Source organism: Aristolochia californica, unplaced genomic scaffold (genome assembly GCF_029961685.1).
Source record: "Aristolochia californica isolate CCGP_79_NKW_82.1479 unplaced genomic scaffold, dmAriCali1.0.hap1 SCAF_6, whole genome shotgun sequence".
In the NCBI taxonomy this organism is placed as follows: Eukaryota; Viridiplantae; Streptophyta; class Magnoliopsida; order Piperales; family Aristolochiaceae; genus Aristolochia; species Aristolochia californica.
The window spans coordinates 40,669,177-40,691,809 of NW_027182257.1; the positions used below are offsets into that span (position 1 = coordinate 40,669,177).

Here is a 22,633-nt window from a genome sequence, read left to right on the forward strand (position 1 = left end):
TGAGCTATACATATTCTAAGGAAACAAACACTAAACATTAACAGATGGCTAAGAGTATATTTCAGAGGAGTTTAGAACTTACTTAGCTTAGCATTTCCAATTCCACCCATTCTGCGCGATGGTTACCATGGTAATCTAATCCACACATCACTTTCCATGATCTATAAATCAACCAAAAAGGTAACTTAGATAGAAAAATATAAATCTTAACTATTACATATTTTAGATAAAGATTTGAAGGAGAACAAAGTAAAAAAAATGGAAAGTGATGAACATGTAATCGGCGAAATGGAACAACAAGCACAAATAAACAAGAAATAGAAAAAAAAAAGATTTTGATGAATAAGAGTCAAATAAGAGGATGATTTATGTTTCAAGAATTTTGTTTGAATTTATTTTCCGTAAGAGGAATGCCCTTCTTTGCTATAACGTAGATTCACATTATTACTCATAAAAATCAAATGTTTTTACCTTTTAGATAAAAAACCACAAAAAAGAAATAAATCAATAAGCATTGTCAATAGATTCCATTGTATGATTTAGTCAAGTAAACAAAATGTAAGAGAAAAGACAACCTCTCTTGAACTTTTTATGAGAATATTATTTTAAGATGAAGAACCAACAAAGTGATTATAAAATTGTAGACAAGATGTTTGAGATACCTGAAGAGAAAATCGTAGCAAAAAAACAAAGACGAAGGATGAATGGCAAACAGTATGCGCGTCTTGTTCAGAAGAGGTGTGAAAAAAGGGTAAAAAATTGCAGGTAGGAAACGAGAGAAGCTACAAATGGAAGATGACCTATTTTTAGCATTTATAGCCCGATTTTGGCCTCCATTTACATATGACCTTATGAGATATCGTATTTTCAAATATTACCATTTAGATGGTGTATTTCCAAATTTCCCTAAATTCTAAATACAACTCTCAAATAATTAACAAGACCTATAAAATAATGGGTAAAATTGTCTTTGTATCATACTTAATATTTTTTGCATATGATTTTTTCTATCATTGGAAAAACTTTCGTCTAACATTCTCTATCAAATATTTTTCCTCACCAAAATAAAAAACCTTTAATGAATAATTAGATCTAAATTTTATGAAAGTGTATCAAGTAATTTTAATATTTCATTCAACCATTGCATTGAGATTAGTTGTGTGATTAACTACTACTTGATATCAATTTTGCTACCTCTTTTATTTTCAAATTATATCAATACAAGCTAGTATACTAATTTGTTGGGGTATTTGAAAGGGCTTTTGAAAATTATTGAAATTTGGAGATAAGATTTCAAATCCAAGTATTTAAAAGCCTATATTTGGAGATATATTAATGATACTTGGGAGAGTATAGTAAACTAGTGCTTGTAAACTTTTAAATCATTTAATAAAATTCATATTACTAGTCATGAGATATACTTTGAAATCAATTTTATATTGAGCTGCTTTGAGTGTATTCCTCAATTCAAAAAACCAATCTCAAATTTAGATTGAGCCTACTTTTTCAAATCAAGTCATTAAGGACTAGTTTAAGCTGCTTATCATTTTAAACCAAGTCATTAAGGACTATTTTGAGCTACATATATTTTCAATTCAAGTCATTAAATGTTATTCTTTAACATTCTAGTAGTCTACAACTCCATTCTTTAATAGTTTAATGGTCTACAACATTTTTTTGTTATGTCTAGTTTGTGAATTACGCTCATTACATAGAAAGAGATAGAGATCCAATCTGAACTATTTTTAAGAAATATAATTCATTATCTTTTGCTCTTATATATCTTTTGTTGGATTTTGCCTTTAATTCGATGACTGTAATTGATTGACATTCCATGATTTTTTTTGTTTTTGGCAAATAGCAAGAAGTAAGATGGAAGGTAGGACGGCCGAACAAAGAGATAGAGAAAGGGTGACAAGCATAGGAAGGAAATTATGTCTAAATTATCAAGAGAAGATACTTTGGTAGGTTTAGGTGCAAGATTTTTTTTTGGAAATCATGTGTAAATATTCATTTTTACAAGGACAAAATCCAAAAATTTTGTCAATCCACCATCCAAGTTCGCTCGACAACCAATGTGACATTGGAATATGGGTGGTAACTGAGGCAGTGCAAATGTTACATTTCAACATGTACACTTGATGAAGAGAATTTCTTATTTATTGCTCGAGTAAAGAGAGTAGAATGTGAAGTAGCATCCTCACCTATAAGCCGGATAATGCACATGGATGGCAAGGTTTGAATACTTATATATAAAGAGAAAATGGGTAGATAGATATCCATGGTTGCGTTGGCCAAATTGGCCATTATGAAGGAAGTACCAGTGATGTTAGGCCAATCTTGTTTGATATGAAAACATTAGTATTCATGAAAGTTGTATCCTCCATCTTAAACCTAGAAGATGGCAATGAGTCTGAAGATGGGGATGGTACCCCATTAATAAAGCTTTTTTGTTTTAATCGTTGTTGATTATGGTGTCATTTTTGCTGAAAATAAAAAAAAAAGGCAGACTACAGACATGATAGTCAAGTGAGGACAGATAAACAAATAAACAAGACAATTGCCAACCAAGAAATCGAAAACACCATAGCATTAGAATATGAGAAAATGTTGAACTCCACTCTACTACTACATATTCTTAAACTCAATAAACACATTTAATTGGATATGATTCCTTAATTTAGAAGCCTTGTAAAATAACTAAACACTTGTGTTGAATTTTTGGAAAAGAGAAAAACTTAATTGACTTACAATTTGAGTACATGATCATCTATTTATAATAGAGGAAACTTGTAGAATCCAATTACAATTAAACTACCTTTGTCCTAGTTACGCCCAAAGTTAAACACTAAAAGATAAGTCCTGGAACAATTGAACATTTGAACATAAACAAAAGACTAACACAACTAAAACACCTTTAGTTGAGACTCTTCTTTTAGACCTCCTCCTATGAACCTCTTGTAAGACTCCACCATATTAATTCTAGCTCTCTGAGACTTCTTATTGTGAGAGTCATGTAAGGCTCTTCCATACATGTTCTTCAACAACTTGCTCTGTTTCAGATGGTATATGAAGAACTTACTAAACACATGCTCTATTTAAGATATGCATAAAAAACCTAAGTTTTACAACTAAGTTTATGAATGCATCTTATCAACTAAGTCAATTAATAATTTTTTAGATGAGAAAAGATGTTCAAAATTTAATCCACATAATTTTAATCTATTTTTGTGGTCTTTTTGAGTTTAAAGTTCAAATCTCATTCAGCTCAAACTCGATCGAGCTTGACAAAGCTGAGTTTGTAATGAAACATAGAGAAACTAGACGAAAAGTGAAAGAAACAAGTTATCATGAATGCTCATAAATTTTTGCAAGTGTCATTTTGAAATACAACCCTCTTAGTTGTCATATTATCATATACAACCATTTAGAAGGTGTATTCCTATATTTGACTTTATAATTGATATATAATGGTCAATTAAAGACCTCACACTTAGTAAATATAAATGAAACTCATAAGAAGTTAATTATGTAGCTCAAGAAAGAGACAAAGTTACCCTCAACTTCACAAATTATTTTCGAAATAACTCAAATACCCTCAAATGAACTTGATTCCTCACATACGTTTGTTATTGTTTCCTTCAAATGTCTACGCTATGTTTCTTTGAAAACCCTTTTTCACTAGGTTTACCCTAAAATCGAAGCAATATTTTCCTTAATCAACAGGTATATTGAGAATGAGTATGCACATCAAGCATTTGCTTTATTTCGCAAAGTATTTGAGTTTAGAGTAAAATCTGATTAATTTTTCTCCTTTTGCACATTTTTCAAAGCGTATTAGTTATAGGATTCAAAAGATTTCTCTCTTAAGGTAGTTTGATTCTTTCATATATTTTTGTCAAAAAAAAAGGTAGGCTTCAATTTTGGTGATAGAAAATATCTCAATGGGAAAGTTATCCCAGTGATAGAGAACATCATTAAGCATACTTGATAGTTTATATTAAGTATTTGAGAGTTGTATACACTATCTAAATGGCTGTATTGGAAAATACGAGGGTGATATTCAGAAATTATCCATTCGTAGTGCTCAATACTAGAGTCAAGAAATATTTCAATATTAGAGAGCTTTTAAAGAGTATAACAAAGATGACAAGATGAGTGTGACAATTCCAATTGGCACTAGAACCAAGTTATGCAAAGATAAGGATGGTAAGAGTACTGTTCAAATAAAATAGAAAGACATGATTGGACCATAGACCATACATTCAAACTATTGCTTTGTCTCTGTGGATTTCAATCAAACCCTAACGAGTCTCATGTAGTGGTTGTAAAAAGGATCTTTAGATATCTTCTTGAATTTATAAGATAAAACTCAAATAGCTATAAACATAAATAATTTCAAATTCAAATTTTAAATACTTGTAGGTCATTGGATAAAATTGAAATAACTATAAAATTTAGAAAAATTCGGTATATGTTCGACGCCATCCTAGGTCTAAACGTCTAGACCAAGTAAAAAAAAATCGAAATATTGGAATAAACAACTTGACTATATACAATAAAATAAGATTGAAGTACCATCAACATAAGTTTGGATTAAGGACAACCTTGTCTAGAGACCATTGTCTCCATCTGATTTTTCGACAAGAGCTTGTTCCACCCTCAATCAAAAAAAATAAAAAAACCCCTAGATCCATGGGAGTAAATGATTTGCATGAGACCCACCGGTTAAAACGGATAAATTTATTCTTCTATGTGATAATTGTAAAGTATGAACAGTTAAAGCTATAACCAGTTGAATTGAAAGGGAAAGGGAAAGGGTAAGGGTGGTCTACAAAGAAATCGCATTATAACTGGTAGCTATTGCATAAAATACAAATAAAATGGTCCCCCATCCCAGCATTACCCTCAAACGTCGTCCACTCACACGCTATTGGTTTCTGATACAACTGAAAGATCGAAAAGGTTAATAATTGAAATAGCATACCCACACCAATCTCTGCTTCTCAGTCATGGAGTTTACTGTTTCTCCTTGCCAAATGCCTTTCGATTCTTTGCTAATTCGAGGAGGCAATCAACAGAACGGAAAATTCCATAGACATACCGATTGCCTCTCTTCTCTCGTTGAATTCAATCATTTTTTACTCTTTTTCTTTCAATTGAGAATCTCTTTTGCTAGTATTAGAACAAGATGAATGGAAATATTCTTGGTTGAGTTCTGGATTTTGCTCTAGGAAACAGAACGAATCATGTCATCAAACAGAGTCTCAAGATCGTGAGCAACCATGAAACAAATTCTGATTTCAATCTTCATTACACACTAAGACCAGCTGCTATTAACATACTTAAAACTAGAACAAGACACCAAAATCACCATGACCAAAACAAACAAACAAAAAATTGGATGGATATCATCGTCAGTGCTTCCTTCTCTGATTTTCAAGAAAAAACAGAAAAAAATAAAATAAAAATCCCAATAACCACATTTGGATGTATACACTGGTTTATATCCGATACCAGATTGTTATCTGGCTCCTTGTAAACGCTTCTGAGCGACAGTTAGCTGCTCCATCAACGTCCTAATCTGCGCGTGATACTCGCGCGCCTGGTCAACAGCCTCCGCCTCCAGCTCCCCAAGCTGCGAGCACAGCATCTCTTCCGCGTCCTCCACCACCTTAAGCCTCACCCTCGTCATTTCCAGCTCCTCTCTCATCTTCTCCTCCCTCTCCAAACTTCGCCTTAGCTCCTTCTCCAGCTCCTCGTTTCTCCGCCTCAACGTCTCATCCAATCCCACCTCCCCCTTGCCTAAGAACCCCAGATTCCAGTGGAAGCTCGGCGCTTCGACGGCGATCCCGGGAGCCATTGCCAAAATTTCCGTTCGAAACTCGCCGGAAGGAAAAGAGTTCAGAGAAATAAGCCGGGAACTCGATTTGAGATTCGAGGCGGGGGCGGGGGGCTTTATAGGACAAAACAACTGTGTCTAGATTCAATGAACCAATAAATGGTATCCTCTGGTGCAGGAGATGCTTCCACGTGGAATCCTATCAGGGCATCCGGACCGTGAGAGTCTTTGCAAGTAGTTGCGCCTGACACTCCACCTGTGTAGAATATTCGGCGGCTTAGATTTTGATTCTCCACGCAATTAGCTCTAACTATTTGGTGATTGATGTCGGGGCTACCGGACTAATGACTCTCATGAAGGGAGCGATCAGCCGTCACATTCGAAGCCAGATTTGAACGGTCAGGATATTTAATAATTTTACCCAATTTTATAATACCGACCTTAGCATGACCGCAAAAGTGAACAGGTCGAGTGAAACCCTGTATGAAATTAACATAATTTTTTAATATAAAAAATAATGAATTACGAGAGAAACCTCCATGACTCGCAGGCTACAGGCTATCCCTTCCACCTAGTGGAGGTCACCTTAGTACAAAGTTCCCATCTAGTGGGATAGAATCAGTAACAGGTCTCCATCTTAACCGGCTCTGGGCGGTTGATAAGAATATCTAATAAATCCCTGAGGAGGCATCGGACCCACGCGAAAAACTCGTCGTCGCGTCCACTACAGCTCTTGGCCAAAGCTAATTTTAGCTTTTGGTTTAGGTTAAAGGGCAGACAAAATAAAGAACTCATCGCCAGCGACTGATTCCCCAATGGTAAAATACCTTCCTGTGTTTTTTTTATTTCAGCAGAGACGTATGGAGTCGGTAATTGATCAATCATCATTCTGAAAAGAGGATGAAATCTGGGAATTGATCTCTGTTCGGAATGGGTTGGCATTTCATCGAACAGGTAGCCTGCAGTCAAAGTGGGTGGAGGTGCTTTTGCCACGAGAGGACGTGAAACTAGTTCTCGATTACAGACTGCTTTCAGGTTTCTTATGTGAACTAAGAACATCCAGAGACCGAATACCTTCCACAATTCACTTCTGGTTCAATCACAGAGACATTTCCGACAAGATTAAAAGAGAAAAAGACACGCATCTGTTGGTTGGGGATCGACGTTGAAAGCACACGTAGGCATGTAGGGGGGGTTAGTCCACAATTACGTGGAATGAATTCCCCCCGCATTACTTAATTCATCCTATTTATGACATGTAGTTGCTGCTACGAGTTTGAAATTTCACTCGCAGAAACTGAGATTAATTTGCCACTTGGGCGGAAAAAGACGATAATGTCTCAAAATCAACGTCAGGCACGACCCATGAAAGTAATGGCCACTTACGCTTTTTTCAACTTCCCCTAGGAGAAAAAAATCCATCTGAAGGTCTTTCCATGGCCGAATAAATTCCAGAAAAGCGAAGACAGGAAAAGACTACGAGTAGAGAACCCGCTTTTTCAAAGAATCCAGTCCTCTCATTTTGACGTAACAGAAGGGCTAATCCAAATCGAGATGGGACATGTGAAAGAACCAGAGTCCGATTATGCCATTTCAGTGGCGTGAGCCTTTCGCTCTATTAGAAGAGAAAAGAGAAAGTATTCGTGCTTCATTCAACTATCAATCACAAGGAGACGTTACAGACGAGCTAATTCTGAAATCGTTTTTTTATTGTTGGTAAGAGCCTTCCGTAAGAGAAGGCCCTCCAAAAATGGGCGTATGCTACTTAATTGTGGCGAGCACACGGTATTCTTTAGTAAAAGGCGAAAGAATAGTTCGCTATGTGCTCACCACGCAGCTCCGTGATATTGATAACGTTGAATCGTGCATTTGTAGGTTTGCCGCAGGAGCCCACGCCCAGGTGAATCTATGTGGGACTAATTGATGGCACGATCCAAAGCGAGGGTTAGATTTCAATCGAGTGCAGCGTCCACTGCAGGTCGCTATCTCCCATTTGTTGACATTGTGATCTAGAAAGTTTGAGAATTCAGAACTTGGAATTGAATGGTTGTCTATTGGTTGGGATTATCCAAACCCAAACCCAAACCCAAACCCACAAACCCAAACCCAATTCAAAACAATAAAAATATTGGGGTTATCCATTAAGAATCCCTTAACAAAGTTAATCACAAGCATCTTATATATTGGAAAAAAAAACACCCTGTAATATTCACTAATAATATAATAATAAAAATACTCTTATTATTTTATTTTATTTTATATAATAGAAAAATTAGATAACAAAAATGACAAAAATACCACTTTACATACTTTACTTATATAATATAACATATAATGATGAAAATACCCTTGCATACATCAAGTTTCTCCTCCTCTCTCATTTTTAAGTTTATATGATTGGAGCAAAGGTTTCATAACATTGATGCACAACATAAACTAGTGATGTTATACATAAATGCGTGTAATGTTTGCGTAGATACATCCAATTTCAAGTTTATTTATTGTTTGGATATGTTCAAGAAGCAGTAAAAAAATTAATGGGTTTCCAAAGACAATTTCATGATTTAAACGAAAGGTTATTTGTGGCATTTAATAGTAAAGTAAAACATAACAGAGTAATAATGGGTAAACCTTATGAGCATACTCAATCACATTCAGGCTATGGAAGGAACACAAGTGGAGAAAAAAAGTAAAAGGAAGAGAAAAGTTGTGTTAGGAACAAAGTGGAGAAAAAAGTAAAATGAAGAGAAAAGAAAGAGAAAGACGAAACAAAAAAAAATGAAAAAAAGGTTTATTTTCTCTTTGTTTGGATGTTCATGTAAAATGAGAGAGAAAATGAAAGAGAAATGGGGGGGAGGGGTGGTTAGTCAACAATGAAGTTCACGCGTATTACATAGTTCATTCAATTAGGCCATTAGTGATGAATGAACGCCAACATCATTTCTCATACTAAAATTGTGGAATCGTGATTCAGCCCAATGTTGCAAATCATCCACTTGAAGTGTCACTCGGGACGTGTCGTTCCCTACCCCGACGATTTTTTTTATCTCATTTGCGCTCTCTTCTTCCTCTTGGCTTCTTCTCCCTTCTTCCTCTTCGTATCTCTTCTCCCTTCATCGTCTTTGCATCTCCTCTCCCTGTCTCTCTCGGCTTCCCTCTCCCTTCTTCCTCTCGCTCTTCTCTTTTCCCCTAAAAATCCTCCCGATTTTCTTTGATTTAACCCATTTGGGTTTCGATTTCCTTCGATTTCCCTTGAATTCCCCATTTGGCTTTGATTTCCACATTGGGTTTCGATTTTCCCCAAATTTCAGAAGATAACCCTAAACCCTAATTTATTATAAATTTACTGTTGAATTTGATTTAATCTTAATTTATGTGTGCGGTATTTGTAGTTATTGTTTAGTTTCTACTTAATTTTGGGATATAGGGTTAGGGTTTATGGTATTTAGTGTTCAATTTAGTCTTTATGGTTTAAGGTTTAGGGTATTTAGAGTTAGGGTTAAGGTAGGATATAATTTTGAGTTTAGGGTATTTAGAGTATGGTTAAGGTAGGGTTTAAGGTATTTAGGGTTAGACTTTTTTTTTAAAACAAAAGCGTGGTCAAGGTAAGGATAATAGAAGTTAGGGTTTAGGGGTTGGGTTTGGGGTTTGGGGCTTTTAGGGGGTTTAGTGTAAAAAGTTTATGGTTTAGGTTCTAGAATTCGGGTTAGGGTTAAGGGTTTAGGGTTTAGGGGCTAAGGTTTAGAGTTTAGAGTTTATGGGGCTCATGGGTAGGTTGAGTTCAGTTCAAATTAGGCTGAGTCACCTACAAGGGTGTCCATTAGCCGACGAAACCCTACCCCCATCACTGACGAGGTACGGTTCGTAGTGACTGCAAAGTCATATGGGCTCTACCAGGGGGGTTCAGTAAATTTGGATTTGATGAATGTGTTTTTGTATTGTTCTAATCATCTGCAATAGAATTAGTTTGATTAATTTGTAAATGTTATAGAATATTGTTGAATAATTTTGAAATGTTATGGATGGTCTTGCCATGTGGTGAGGAGATTCGTATGACTTATAAATATCCACCTCGTAGTTCTTTTTTTAAGTTTTTATATGTGTTTCCATGTGTCCCTATTTAATAAGACAGGTAAAGGTTATCTGATAATTTTTTTTTCACGAGGACCATCTTGGATTTAGATTATAAATAGCTGGAAGAAGACAACAAACTCTTCGATCATATGACATTTGGACCTTCGAGGATGACAACAAAATGCTCGATCTCTTGGTTGAGTAGGTCAATATGGGGAACAAGTTGCCCAATGGGGTTTGGAAATATGAGGTGTATATGGATTGTGTCAATAGGTTCAAAGAAGACGCAGTTAATAAAAAAATTGTTGATCAACTCAAGAATCGAACAATATCATGGAAGAAAACTTACCAAACAGTAACAAACTATCTCAACACTAGTGGGTTTAGTTGGGATGCAACCACATAGCTAGTTACTGTATGTTATTCTGTATGGCAAGACTACATCAAGGTCAGTAAATCATACCGAATTGAATACATTTTGTATGTTTTTTCGCATTACTAGAACTCTGTATCGTCAGGTCTAAAAGATGTTTATTTCTTGTAAAGGCATAAAGATGCTGAGAAGTATAGCCGTGAAAGGTGCCCGCTTTATGACAAATTGGCTTTGGTAGTAGGGAACTCAATAGCCATGGGAACAGTAAGTCAAACTAATGTAGACATATGCAATGATGGCCAACATGAGTTAGAAAATTCACCATTGGATGTGTTCGAGGATGTTGATTTAAGTAGGGATACTCCATTATTCGAGATTCCATAGCGACTAGCATGTGGAATGATCATTGATGGTTGTATCTTATTGCTTTTGAATATGTATTTTGTTGTTCATATTTACTAAACTAGTAAATAGATGATTTTAATATTAAATGCATGAACTCGTTGTTATATTCCAAGGCATAAACGTCTACTTTTATGCTATAATTTGTGGACTATTACGAGTGACTCGGTTCATTTTCAAGCATGTTTTAATTATATATATATGTTATTTATAATCTATCCTAGTTTATTAACAAAATAATATATTTATTTATTTATTTTATGTTATTTATAATCTATCATGGTAAATAAAACATTGTTAAAGAGAACATTTGATCCATCATTTTGGTTTAACTATCCCATTTTATAATTAATTAAACTAATCATTTTTAATTTTGTAAAAATATATTATTAATTAATAGTATTTACATAAAAAATCCATCTTCTATTATTAATAAAATAAGTGTTTTTATTTATTCAATATATTCAATTTGTAATTACTGTATTAAATTAGTGATTTAATAGTCTTAATTAAAATATTGTTAAAGTAAACATTTGATAAAATATTTTGGTTTAATTATCCCATTGTTATAATTAATTAAACCAATGGTTTTAAATTTTGTGGTAATATATTATTAATTAATAATAAGTAAAAATATATATTGTGTTATTATAAAATAATAAATATATATATTTATTTATTAATGTATTAAATTAGTGATTTTTAATGTTAAAATATATCTTATGTTATTAATAAATTAATTAGTTTATTTATTATATTCACTTATGTAATTTTTTAATTAATTGATTCATTTTTTATAATTTATTACAGTCACACATAATTATTATATTATTTTATAATAAACTATAATAATTAATTAATATAAACGAGTATTTCATTAATTAATATATTTTAATACTACATTAAATCACTTATTAGTGTAGTAACCATATTTATTTTGGTTAATTATTTATTTAGGTATATGTTCTATTTAAGTATATTATAAAAAATTACTCATTCTCTTGTTTACATCGTATTTTTCATTTTAGGGCACTAACACTAGAATCTGTTTTCTAATACATTTGAACTCATTTACACTATCACCCAGGTAATAGTTGAAGTTGAATCAAATCATTGCCTTGAATACACATGAAAAATGAAAAAAAAAAAGTAATATTTAAAATTTTATGTCAAGTTTATATTTTTGTATTTTGTTTCCCAAATTCAGCGAGAGTTCATTTATCCTGCCCAGTTTCTTAACGGGTATTCACTGACTGAGACCACCCTTAATGGGTACCCGTTAATGAACCCATTGACGGCCCAGTCTGGAATATGGTCTCACACTCTACCCACGTGACTCCACGTGAGTCTGAAACCCTAATCGAGGATTTTTTTTCTCCTGCTCTATCCTATAAATAACCCATGAAGGTGTAACTTATTTCACAGCAGCCTCTTCCTCGCTTCATCTCTTTTGTGTGTGCCCGTCCCTCCCCACTCCTGATTCCCGTTCTTTAGTTCTTCTCCTCTTTTTTTAACGTTTTTATTTATACTTATCTTCGATTCTGTTTATTTTTTCTTCCTGTGTTGAATCGTGAGGGTTAATCCTTGAAAAACGAGCAAAAATTCAGGCAGCCCCTTTGCAGAAAAAACACGTGGCGGAGGAGGTGTTAATTTGCTCGGAGATCAATTTGTCTTCTGCTCTTCAGATTTGCTGAGAAGTGGCTCTGTCCCTTCCCTGAAGCGGGTCTAGTAACGCTGAAGCACATGTTATTTTTCCATTCCTTCTTGTTTTGTTTCATCCTATAATGTTTTCTAATTTGTGGTAATGCGTATGACTGGGGAATGGGGATTGGCAAGAAGGGTAAAAAGAAAAAAGTACGGGAGTATTGATCAACGAGGAAGGGGAGAAGCCCCTTCACCGAAAGTGAGGGGTGATTAGTCATGAATCTCAGAGAAGAAGAGGAACGAGCAGTGGAGTGGAGTGAGCCACTCTGTCCCTTCACTGAAGCACATGTTATTTTTCGAATCCCTTTTGTATTTGTTTCATGTTTTCTAGTTTATGGTAATGCAAAAAACGACATATTAAGAGAGACGAGTTTTTTCTAGGGTAGTAGGGGAGTATTGATCAATGGAAGAGGAGGAAAGTGAGAAGTAACTCACCAAAAGGGTGATTAGCCATGAATTCCAGTGAATAAGAGGAACGAGCTGTGGAGTGGAATGTAGTCGAGTAGTCCACTTCTCGTTCCTTTTCTTCACTGGCATTCATGAGCTGTTTCTCCCCTTCCTCCTGTTCCGTTGATCATTCTCCCCTACTTCCCCATAAGAACCTTTCTCTTTTAATATCTCTCTTTACCCTCTTATTTTGATTGAAAGTGTAAAAAACAAGTTAGAAAGCCTCAAAAGCAAAGGTTTGACAGAATATGTGCCTAATGTATCAAATTTTAGTTGTTCTTACATGGTTACGGACACCCTTTCATCTCCTCAACTCAAATTTGGACTTGGACATGATGCTAGGATTTTCTCAATTAGACTTCATGATGTCACATACAGTATTGGCTTCAATTCATCAAAACAATTCGATAGTAGGGTTGACGAGATCTTCTGTCTCCACCATTAACAGTTTTTCATGCGAGGCCATATCAAGGGACCCAGTATAGCTACTATTAATGAGTTCAATATCTTGAGCAGGTAGGCTCATTCTTCTAGTTGATATAGAGTCCAAGAGCAATTGATCAACTATTTGAATTCAAACGTAGAAGTCTGCTTTATCTTCCATGGATAACCTGTTCATCACTCGAAGATGTTGCAGTTGATGTAGTCACTAGATTCAACTCACGTAAAATTCAATCTTCCTTAATTCTAAAATCAGAATTTTAAAATATATTAAGATATTTATTAAAAAAAAACACTGAAAGCAAAATTTTTAAATACATTTGAGAATCAAAATTCTTGCTGAATTTTTGCTAGTCCAGATCTCCCGCTGTGACTCGTTCAATATTTAATATTGATACATTTTAAAAAAATTCTGCTATCTTTGAACAAAAATGCACCTATGAACACGCATCAATACCCGGACCCTATTGGAAACAATCGACCCCTTCAGTATTTGTTCAATCTTATCGATAAATTATAATTTTTTCAAGAATAAAAATCAGCAAAATTTGCATTTCCGAATGGCTGATTTTTCATTATCGGCGTTGCCCTAGGCGTTCAGACTCCCGTCATTATTCCTCACGAGTTACGAATCCATCGTTCTCTCCGCAGAGCTTCATCTTCTTCCGAACTGTCATCATTTTCTCTCCAAAAGTAAAACTCTTTCCCGGCCAGGTAATATTTTCCCCCCTTGTCATCTGAAGTTTTGTTCTTTTTCCTTTCCATGAGAAAATGCTTCCCGGGACCAAAGCGCTTGGAAGGAACGACAAGGGGGAGGGGGAGGCAGTCTATCTTTTCTCCTTCCTGCCGGAGAAAACTTCCCGGACCGGGGCCTTCGCTTCCTGTTTTTCTGTCCCCTCTCTCTATTAGGGAGTGTAAAACTGCTCCCTTCCAAGTGAGTGTAAAAAACTTTTTACTCTCTGACTGGGTTCCATTTCTTTATTTTTGTGTCAATGTAAAGAGGGGAAGGTCTCTCTCTTTGTTTGTCGTCTGCATTCAACTATTGATTATTCGTGAAAGTTCAGTAATATTTGAATTTCTCAAATACCATAATGTAGAGCATCTTGCATCATCTGATGAGGATTATCTCCTACAACACACGCAAAAAATTGGACAATCAGTATTCGTTATTAAAAAACATGAGTGATACGTATTAATCAACTCTCTAATAACCAATTTTCAACCGTTTGTTTGGAAATTACGCTAATGTTTACTAGGAAAACTGAGTAAAATTTCTAGTGAATTTTCTTCCAAGGCACTAATGAGATACTAGGCGAAAGATTTCCTGGAAACCAATAATCAGGAAAAGCATCAGCAGGTTTTCGTTGTACACAAGTTTCCAGCCATGGGCACTAACATGGCCTTGCAGTTTGCTGCTATTGATATGTGTTCATTTTTTGACTTTTGTACTGTTTGTATTTGGTGAAATTGTACTCACTTGCATAGTGCATGTGGACCCTTGTGTGTATGGAGTTCATATTCAGGTACGCACTTAAAGAATGGAATGTGTCTGAACTAAAGCTCTTTCTTACCTTAGATATAATATATTTAAAGTTATGAGATCATTGGTGGGAAATGTTTTCAAAAAAAGATAAAGGTTGTCAATGGTGAAGAAGCATGATTCTGGAGGCTTAGTTTGGAAGAGAATAAAACTGACATCCACCAGAAAGGCTAATGCCAAGAAGAGACTACTTAGAGTCTGGCAGGTTTGTGGATTAGTCTAGCTGTTCCACTATCCATGGACACAATTTGTCTTTCACGGTTCTGATGAAAGTTTTGGAGTTTTTATTTTTCTAATATTTGTGTTTTCTTTCTGCTATTGTGTTCACTGTAACTATTTGACTAGGATTTATTTTGGAAACTTTGCTGGTGTGAATGCCTGTGGATTCTTGTTGCGTCTTACTGTTATGAAATATCTATGTCAAGATGTGAGATATTGTGGCAATGCTGGCATTAAAATTTGAAGCTGTGGCTGAGAATGTGGAGTGACAGGGTTGGAATTAGTAAAGCATTAATGGATGAGACTGGAAAGCTATTTATTCTCTTCTTTGTATATCTCTAAATGGGTAATACCTTTTCGACATGGTGTCTGGATCGTCTAAAAAGATTCTGGGAGTTATTTTGTAAGCAATGCTAATTTCCAAACAAGGTATTTCCTCTCTTCTTAAGTGGAAACTGGAGCACGAAAATCCTTGAGTTTTTGTAAGCTCTTGAGACATACCTGGCAGATACGTATATGTGCAAGCTTTTAGCTTTTTGATATAATGCATTGCACATATGCTTGAAATAAAACCAAAAAATCTTGCTACTGTCTGGTTGATCAGATAACTGGTACATTTCTCTACAAAATGGATTTCTAACTGTTAATATTTGCTTAAATGAACCAAATATTAGCACTCCACAGATGCTGATTTGAGTGAGTTTGCAGTGATTCTTTTATTAAAATATGTAGTCTCATGCGATGGTTGAAAATTTTACAAATAGTTTTCATCAATGCACTAAAGCCTAACATTCTTCTGTTCATTCCAAGTTAGTTTTGTTTATTTGTTGCAGAATGAAGCAGTCTTGAAGGCTAGCTCTGAACCACCTCCTCTCAATGCACCCAAGCATGTCGTTGAGAAGAATCCTAAAACTAATTAGTATAACTACTAGGTAGGCCTTTGTGTCTTTTAGGTTCTCTGTGCACAGCATCTATTTGCAATGGTTTTTGTACATGAACTTGCCTGCTTAGGATTGGGTTATAGGCTAATATTTCCCCTACTCGAAAGCAAAGAAGTGGGCGAGGAGGCCGGCACCTTCCCCACCTCCCATCCTCGTCATGAACCAATCCCCTTCCTGAACCTGATTCCCTTCCCATTGAAGAGGTTGTTACAGGTTCGATAAAATTTTCTCCCCTCTTCTCCTTCATTCTGTTTTCTTTCCGAAACCTGAGAAACATAGTTGAACAATAAATTCATACATCAAACTACTATAAGAGGAGAGGGAGGCGACTGCTGTCTGCTCCTTTCTCTTTCAAAATAGTTGGGGATCCTTTCCCTCGTTGTTGACCCACCAAAAGAGTTCATGAATTCTTTACCAAAGAGTGAAAAACAATTGCATCTGTACTGGGATCTACCTAGTGGCCAGTCTTCATAAATGAATATGATCCAACACCGATTATTTTAAAAATGGTTGGTGGGATAAATCAATTGCATCTGTACCGGGCCTCCTACCTCTTCTTCTCCTTCTTCTTTCTTCTTCTTCTTTTTCTTTTGTTTATTCATTTCTCTTCCCTTTACCCTTTAAGCTGACCCCGTGATTCTTGAAGTAAGGTGAGTTGTCGACTTGCCAACCAGGATCTGCTATGCCTCAGCCAAGCCATGAAAAGAGAGGATACATTTTAATAATGGCGTAGCCCAAGATCCACATTAGAAGAAAAAAAAAGAGAGGCAAATTATTAAATCAAAGGGGACAACATCATACCAGCGCCATGTTAAGTTGATAACAACAGTTGCTCACAGAAGAAAAAGAAAACGATAGAGACAGAAGCGACTACGCTGCCCGGTCCCCTCTCTCTTCCGACTTAAAAAAAAACGGCCCCTCCGCACCCCGTAATCTTTGAGGGCGATTGGGCCTTTTTACTTTAGCAAAAGCAGCGACCAAAAGGAGAACTGGAGATGGCACAAAAGAGTCCAGTTTCCATGGCTGCGCCGCAAAAAGAGCAGACGGTTACCGACTTACCGTGTTCAACATCGAGACGCCCTGCTTAACCGTTTTCATCTGGGCTTCCTGCATCAAGGGAAATCTCAGTATGAGAAGGATCTCCGACTTCAACAGTCTCCTCCCCCCTTGTTACAGAATCATCTTCCCTACAATATTTTAAGTTCCGAAAGCCAAGCTCCAGGCGTGGGAACCTGAATCGTGCCTCCCATGTGCCCCCGTGAATCAGCGCGTCGAGAGAATGTGTTAGCATGTCTGGAAGTAAGCACCCTGCGCCTCCTTTTCGCCAAACAAGGCACGTTTCCCCATCAAGGCCCTCTCTCTCTCTCTCTCTCTCTCAGGCATTTCAACAAACAACACGTGGAGCTCCTTGTGCCTATCGCGCAGCCTAACATTCTCCACGGCTGCACTTGAAGGCCCAGATCGACGGTGTTGCAAAAGCCCAAGTCCACAGAAGTATAGTCGAAGCCACATACACATGATTTCTGTCACACAAATCATTCTCAAATTTTTATTTTTTATTTTTTTACTTTCTAGTTTCTTCCCTTCTACGTGATGTTACCTGTCTTTGATCCAGTCACAGGCCCATTAATATACGACATAATTTGGTAAAATTAAACCTAATCGATAAGAGGTTTCTTGAAGAGAGGACTTGGAAGCTTCCGGTCTATTGAACAATGATTGACTGGTCAAGGTTGTAGACCCCAGGGACGCTTTTGTGGGACCAATGCACGACTCTCGCTGTGGGATCTTCTCCAGAATCCCGTTTAATTGGAATTAGTAACTAATTATTTATCGTTTAATTAGGGCAGTTTCGTACATTAAAAATTTTCCGTTTACTTCATTTGTTGATCAATTGGTGCGAGAGAAAATGGATAAAAGAAGTAAAAATGACAACGGCCGTCGGATTGGGACGGGTCCCACTCCTTTTTGGGCACTTCCCGTGGAAGGGAGAAAAGAAATGATTCCCTCAGAACGCTTTCCCGGACCGCATTTCATTTCGGTTTCATTTGTGTCTCCATTTGCGTTTCATTTGGGCGGGGTTTGAGTCTTATGTAAGCCGTATCTATCTCGCCTTTCCCATCCTCTCCGCCCTTTTCTCCCCTCTCCTTGTCTCGTCCCCTTCTCTCCGCTAAAGCGAAGGAGAAAGGGCTCCTTAATCCCCGTCGTTGTAGATCGCTTCTAAAGGTAAGGTATTCTCTTTTTCCTCTTCTTGATCTGAATTTCTCCACTTGAAATTCCTCCATCTTTTGCTCTTCCGTCATAAGTTTTGCTGCTGCTCTTTGTCTGCCCGAGGTCGGTTTAATGGTTCAGCTGGTTAGGTTTAGGTAGATTTAGAGATACTTGTTCTGCCAAAGTCGAAGAGTGGATCGGATCTATCTGTAGGTGGTTGTTGTGCCACATATCTAAGATTTCGCTTGCTCGATCTTTTGGAATATGCTTGCATTTGTGTGAATTTTTTTATTTCTTTAAGTACCGGACGGTTTGCTTTATTTGATTGCGGAGACTGATCGAGACTAGAGCTGAATTTTGAAATCTGCTAATTGCCTTTAATTTTTCTTCCGCTGTCATGATCGGTGATTTTAACAGTTCGCAGTGATCGGGGTCTTATGCACGACTTATTTCTTTTGGGTCAATTGAACTGGTCACCTCATTAGGTGCAGTTACTCACATTGCTTAAGTTACGAGTGTAATCCCTGATTTAATGTTTTAAAAAAGCTGATTAGACGTTTTTCTTTTTGTAATGAATTATTGCCCGATGTTTATGGTCTGTAACCCACTGTTATGGAAATTGGATTGTCGTTTAGGATTCTTTCTTGTGTTATCGCTATCAGCTAGTTTAATGATGTCTATGTTGTTCTTCTCCTACTCAATCGTCTGCTTCACACATTACATGTTTTATTTTACTGATTTAGCGTGGTCAGTGCGGATAGCTTGTAGTGGGATTTTTCTTCAATTTGATCTGCTCCTGGTTGGCAATGAGCGTGTTGGGGTGTCTTATTGAAGGAAAAGAAGTCTTCATTGAAACATTCATTTTGAAATATCTATGACTGATGGCGTGTACATTTTCTCTTTCAAGGATAGAATCGCAGGCATGCTTTTTCCCCTAATTATTTACTGTATTTTATTTTTCCAAAATTTTAATTATTGTCTGAATGTGATGGTTAATGACCTAATTTTTAATGTGGATATTTTTTACTCTTTTCAAGTGTGTTAAATGAAGGATGCTTCTGGTTTATTTTTCTGTGTGCCCCCTGGAACTGGGAAAATGGCATGCTACTGGAATCAAGAGTTTTATCCCACAGGGGAAAGTCCTCAGTTTGAGATCGTAGGGCCATAGATAGGTCCTGGGTATTCATTTTTGGAATGTTTTTATTGCTGTTGGTAGAATTTCAGAAAATAAATGGTAATTGAAGCCTCCACTGCAGTCTGCTTTTAGTCAATAATTCTGTTATGGTTCTTGTCTTAACTTGTCAACTACATTTCAAACCTCATTGTGAGTTTAGTTATAATTTGAGACTCCTCTTTCTGCGAAACGTTTTTTGTATCCTTTCATCTTCAAATTCTGAAATATTTGATGATCTTTGTGTAATGATATTGATGTCATTCCTACTCTTGGAATAGACTAAAATTTAGCTGATTAAAAAATGATATGCAGTCCAAGCATAAATCATGGCCGATTCTGAGGACATTCAGCCCCTTGTCTGTGACAATGGAACTGGAATGGTTAAGGTGAGACTACTGACTGTTTCAGGGCATTATGCTTGTTTCCTTTTCCTAGTCACCCTTGAATACTTACATAGATTGTTATTGTTACTATTATTTTGTCAATAGGCTGGATTTGCTGGAGATGATGCTCCAAGGGCTGTCTTCCCCAGCATTGTTGGACGCCCTCGACATACGGGTGTTATGGTTGGTATGGGACAAAAGGATGCCTATGTCGGTGATGAAGCCCAGTCCAAGAGAGGTATACTCACCCTGAAATACCCCATTGAGCATGGAATTGTGAGCAACTGGGATGACATGGAGAAAATTTGGCATCATACCTTCTACAATGAACTTCGGGTTGCTCCAGAAGAACACCCTGTTCTATTGACAGAAGCTCCTCTTAACCCCAAGGCCAACAGGGAGAAGATGACCCAGATTATGTTTGAAACATTTAATGTTCCAGCAATGTATGTTGCCATTCAAGCCGTGCTGTCTCTATATGCCAGTGGGCGTACGACAGGTGAGTTAAAAAATAATCTTCACCAAATTTGACTATGTACATGTGTAATTTTTTTATATATTTGCATGTGAAGTGATAGAATGTGAGTGTGGATCTTTATTTGTATGTGCACTCAAATTCAAGTTCATGAGAACTTTTCATTCATATTTGGAGCCATACACTAGCCATTACATTTTATTTTAGTAGCCGTAGGATATAATTTTCTTGTGTTGAGTCACTTTTGAGACTTTTTTGTGCTTTGCTTGCCATGTTTGGCAATTACAGCGTATGATATTTGCTCTTTACTTGTCTTCAACATAAACACTTGTTGAATGAGTCAATTTTATGGCTTTCCTATCCTCAGGTATTGTGCTGGATTCTGGTGATGGTGTCAGCCACACTGTTCCCATCTATGAAGGTTATGCTCTCCCCCATGCCATCCTTCGTCTTGATCTTGCTGGAAGAGATCTGACCGATGCCCTAATGAAGATTCTGACGGAGAGAGGTTACTCATTCACCACCACTGCTGAGCGGGAAATTGTCCGTGATATGAAAGAGAAACTTGCTTATGTGGCCCTTGACTATGAACAGGAGTTGGAGACAGCAAAGAGCAGCTCGTCAATTGAGAAGAGTTATGAGCTGCCTGATGGTCAGGTTATTACAATTGGGGCAGAGAGGTTCCGTTGCCCAGAGGTTCTCTTCCAGCCTTCTCTCATTGGGATGGAAGCTGCTGGAATTCATGAGACCACGTATAATTCTATCATGAAGTGCGATGTTGATATCAGAAAGGATTTGTATGGGAACATTGTTCTTAGTGGTGGTTCTACTATGTTCCCTGGCATTGCTGACCGAATGAGCAAGGAGATCACTGCTCTTGCTCCAAGCAGCATGAAGATCAAGGTGGTAGCCCCACCGGAGAGGAAGTACAGTGTTTGGATAGGAGGATCTATCTTGGCCTCTCTGAGCACCTTCCAGCAGGTACGTCAAAGCTTTTTATTTCTTTGTTTTTACATTCTACATTATATTTTTCTTTTTACCCCTTTCAAAATGGCACATAGGACGGGTTTTGGCATGCATGTGGATTTTAAAAACTGACAACCATGGGCTCTCTGGCTTATGTGATAACATTCATGCCATCTTCGGAAAGCATGCTCCCAATGAAACATTGCATGCTTGAACTAATTGGAAGGCCTTTAAGCATTAGGCAAGCAATTCTCACCCAATGCACGAACAACCAGAAGTCCATTATGCAGACACGATGGCCTACTCTTTGATCTTCTGTTTCAAAGTTGATCTTTACTTGTCTAAACCTGTGGTTGTTAGAGCCTGTAGTAGTCTGGTGAATGCCTCATCTGAGCGTGGGTCTGTGTTACATAGGGCGATAGGGATGAGGCAGCTGGGCGATTAAGCTACCGCTTACTTTGTGATTCCATGTGCTAATACCAGTGTTTATTGTCGAGCAAGTCCTTGGTTTTTATTTAAAGCTTGCAGCTTCATACGAAATGTGTAGCAACGGAGCTACTTTTAGGCACATAGTGGCTCTCTGTGTTGTATGTACTTAGTCGGTTTTTGTTATATTATGATAACAACAGCAATTCATAATTTGTGTTGGGAGTGACACTGTTATGTTTTATCTGTGTGTGCAGATGTGGATATCCAAGGGAGAGTATGACGAATCCGGCCCGTCGATTGTCCACAGGAAGTGCTTTTAGATTTTGGAGGTTTTTTGTTTGATTGTGATTGTGGTTCCCGTAATCTCATATTTGTCTGGTTGAGGAACGGTCGATTTGGTTGTCATTTTGTTTGATTATTTTTTTTCCATTTGCCCCTTACCTTATATAAATATTTTTATCAAGTAGCGTATGTGTACCTATATGTAGGTCGGATTGCAAAAATCCGAAGGCTTTGTTATTTCAATTTCCTTAAAAGTTACTGGAGCTCTAGATTATGATTTTGATGGTGTTGCTGGTACATCGCGTGCCTTTATTTGCCCAAATATGGTTTTTTTAACTCTTTGTCTTGTGGCTTCTGCATCTTGAACTCTTAACCTGTTATTGCAAGTAGTTTAAGCATTTAACATGGGTGAGATGAAAAATTAGGAAAGCTTCCAAGCCAGACAGAACAAGTTGATGGATGTCACTAAAATAAGAAATACCCACGCTTTTAAGAACAACATTTCATCCAATTAACTCTCCTGGATAAGCCGAAGGCTGATGTTAGTTGCTCCACCAAAACTCTTATCTTTCATCTTGAAGTTAAGGTAATACTCTGTGGGATAAAATTGGTCTATCTTCTTTAAGTAGCTGGCAAAATGTTTAAACACTTGGATTTGAAGGCTTCCACGTTGCACGTTCTGGTAATGGAAATTCGTTTTGAAGGATCAAGGACGGTAAGCTGGTGACGT

The 22,633-nt window shown here is 36.7% G+C and overlaps 2 protein-coding genes and 2 non-coding genes across 5 annotated transcripts; 2 read left to right on the top strand and 2 right to left on the bottom strand.

Annotated features, from left to right (window-relative positions):
* Nucleotides 1-5,273: 5,273 nt before the first annotated feature.
* LOC137935070 (protein RESPONSE TO LOW SULFUR 3-like) lies at nucleotides 5,274-5,916 on the bottom strand. Its single transcript, XM_068779714.1, has one exon. The coding sequence runs from the start codon at nucleotides 5,861-5,863 to the stop codon at nucleotides 5,525-5,527; it is 339 nt and encodes a 112-aa protein (XP_068635815.1). The 5' UTR covers nucleotides 5,864-5,916; the 3' UTR covers nucleotides 5,274-5,524.
* Nucleotides 5,917-7,563: 1,647 nt separating this feature from the next.
* On the bottom strand, nucleotides 7,564-7,681 carry LOC137935591 (U5 spliceosomal RNA). The gene has a single exon (XR_011109291.1). It is a non-coding gene; the product is annotated as a U5 spliceosomal RNA (small nuclear RNA).
* A 4,615-nt stretch (nucleotides 7,682-12,296) lies between these two features.
* LOC137935583 (small nucleolar RNA snoR77) lies at nucleotides 12,297-12,437 on the top strand. The gene has a single exon (XR_011109284.1). It is a non-coding gene; the product is annotated as a small nucleolar RNA snoR77 (small nucleolar RNA).
* A 5,670-nt stretch (nucleotides 12,438-18,107) lies between these two features.
* LOC137967084 (actin-7-like) lies at nucleotides 18,108-22,181 on the top strand. 2 transcript variants are annotated; one of them, XM_068813509.1, is made up of 5 exons: nucleotides 18,108-18,214; nucleotides 19,681-19,754; nucleotides 19,857-20,250; nucleotides 20,594-21,207; nucleotides 21,876-22,181. In XM_068813509.1, the coding sequence occupies exons 2-5, from the start codon at nucleotides 19,695-19,697 to the stop codon at nucleotides 21,939-21,941; spliced, it is 1,134 nt and encodes a 377-aa protein (XP_068669610.1). In that variant the 5' UTR covers nucleotides 18,108-18,214; nucleotides 19,681-19,694; the 3' UTR covers nucleotides 21,942-22,181. The 2 variants fall into 2 exon arrangements, with proteins under 2 accessions (XP_068669610.1, XP_068669609.1); XM_068813508.1 differs by having other exon boundaries at nucleotides 18,108-18,209.
* The last annotated feature ends 452 nt before the right edge of the window (nucleotides 22,182-22,633 follow it).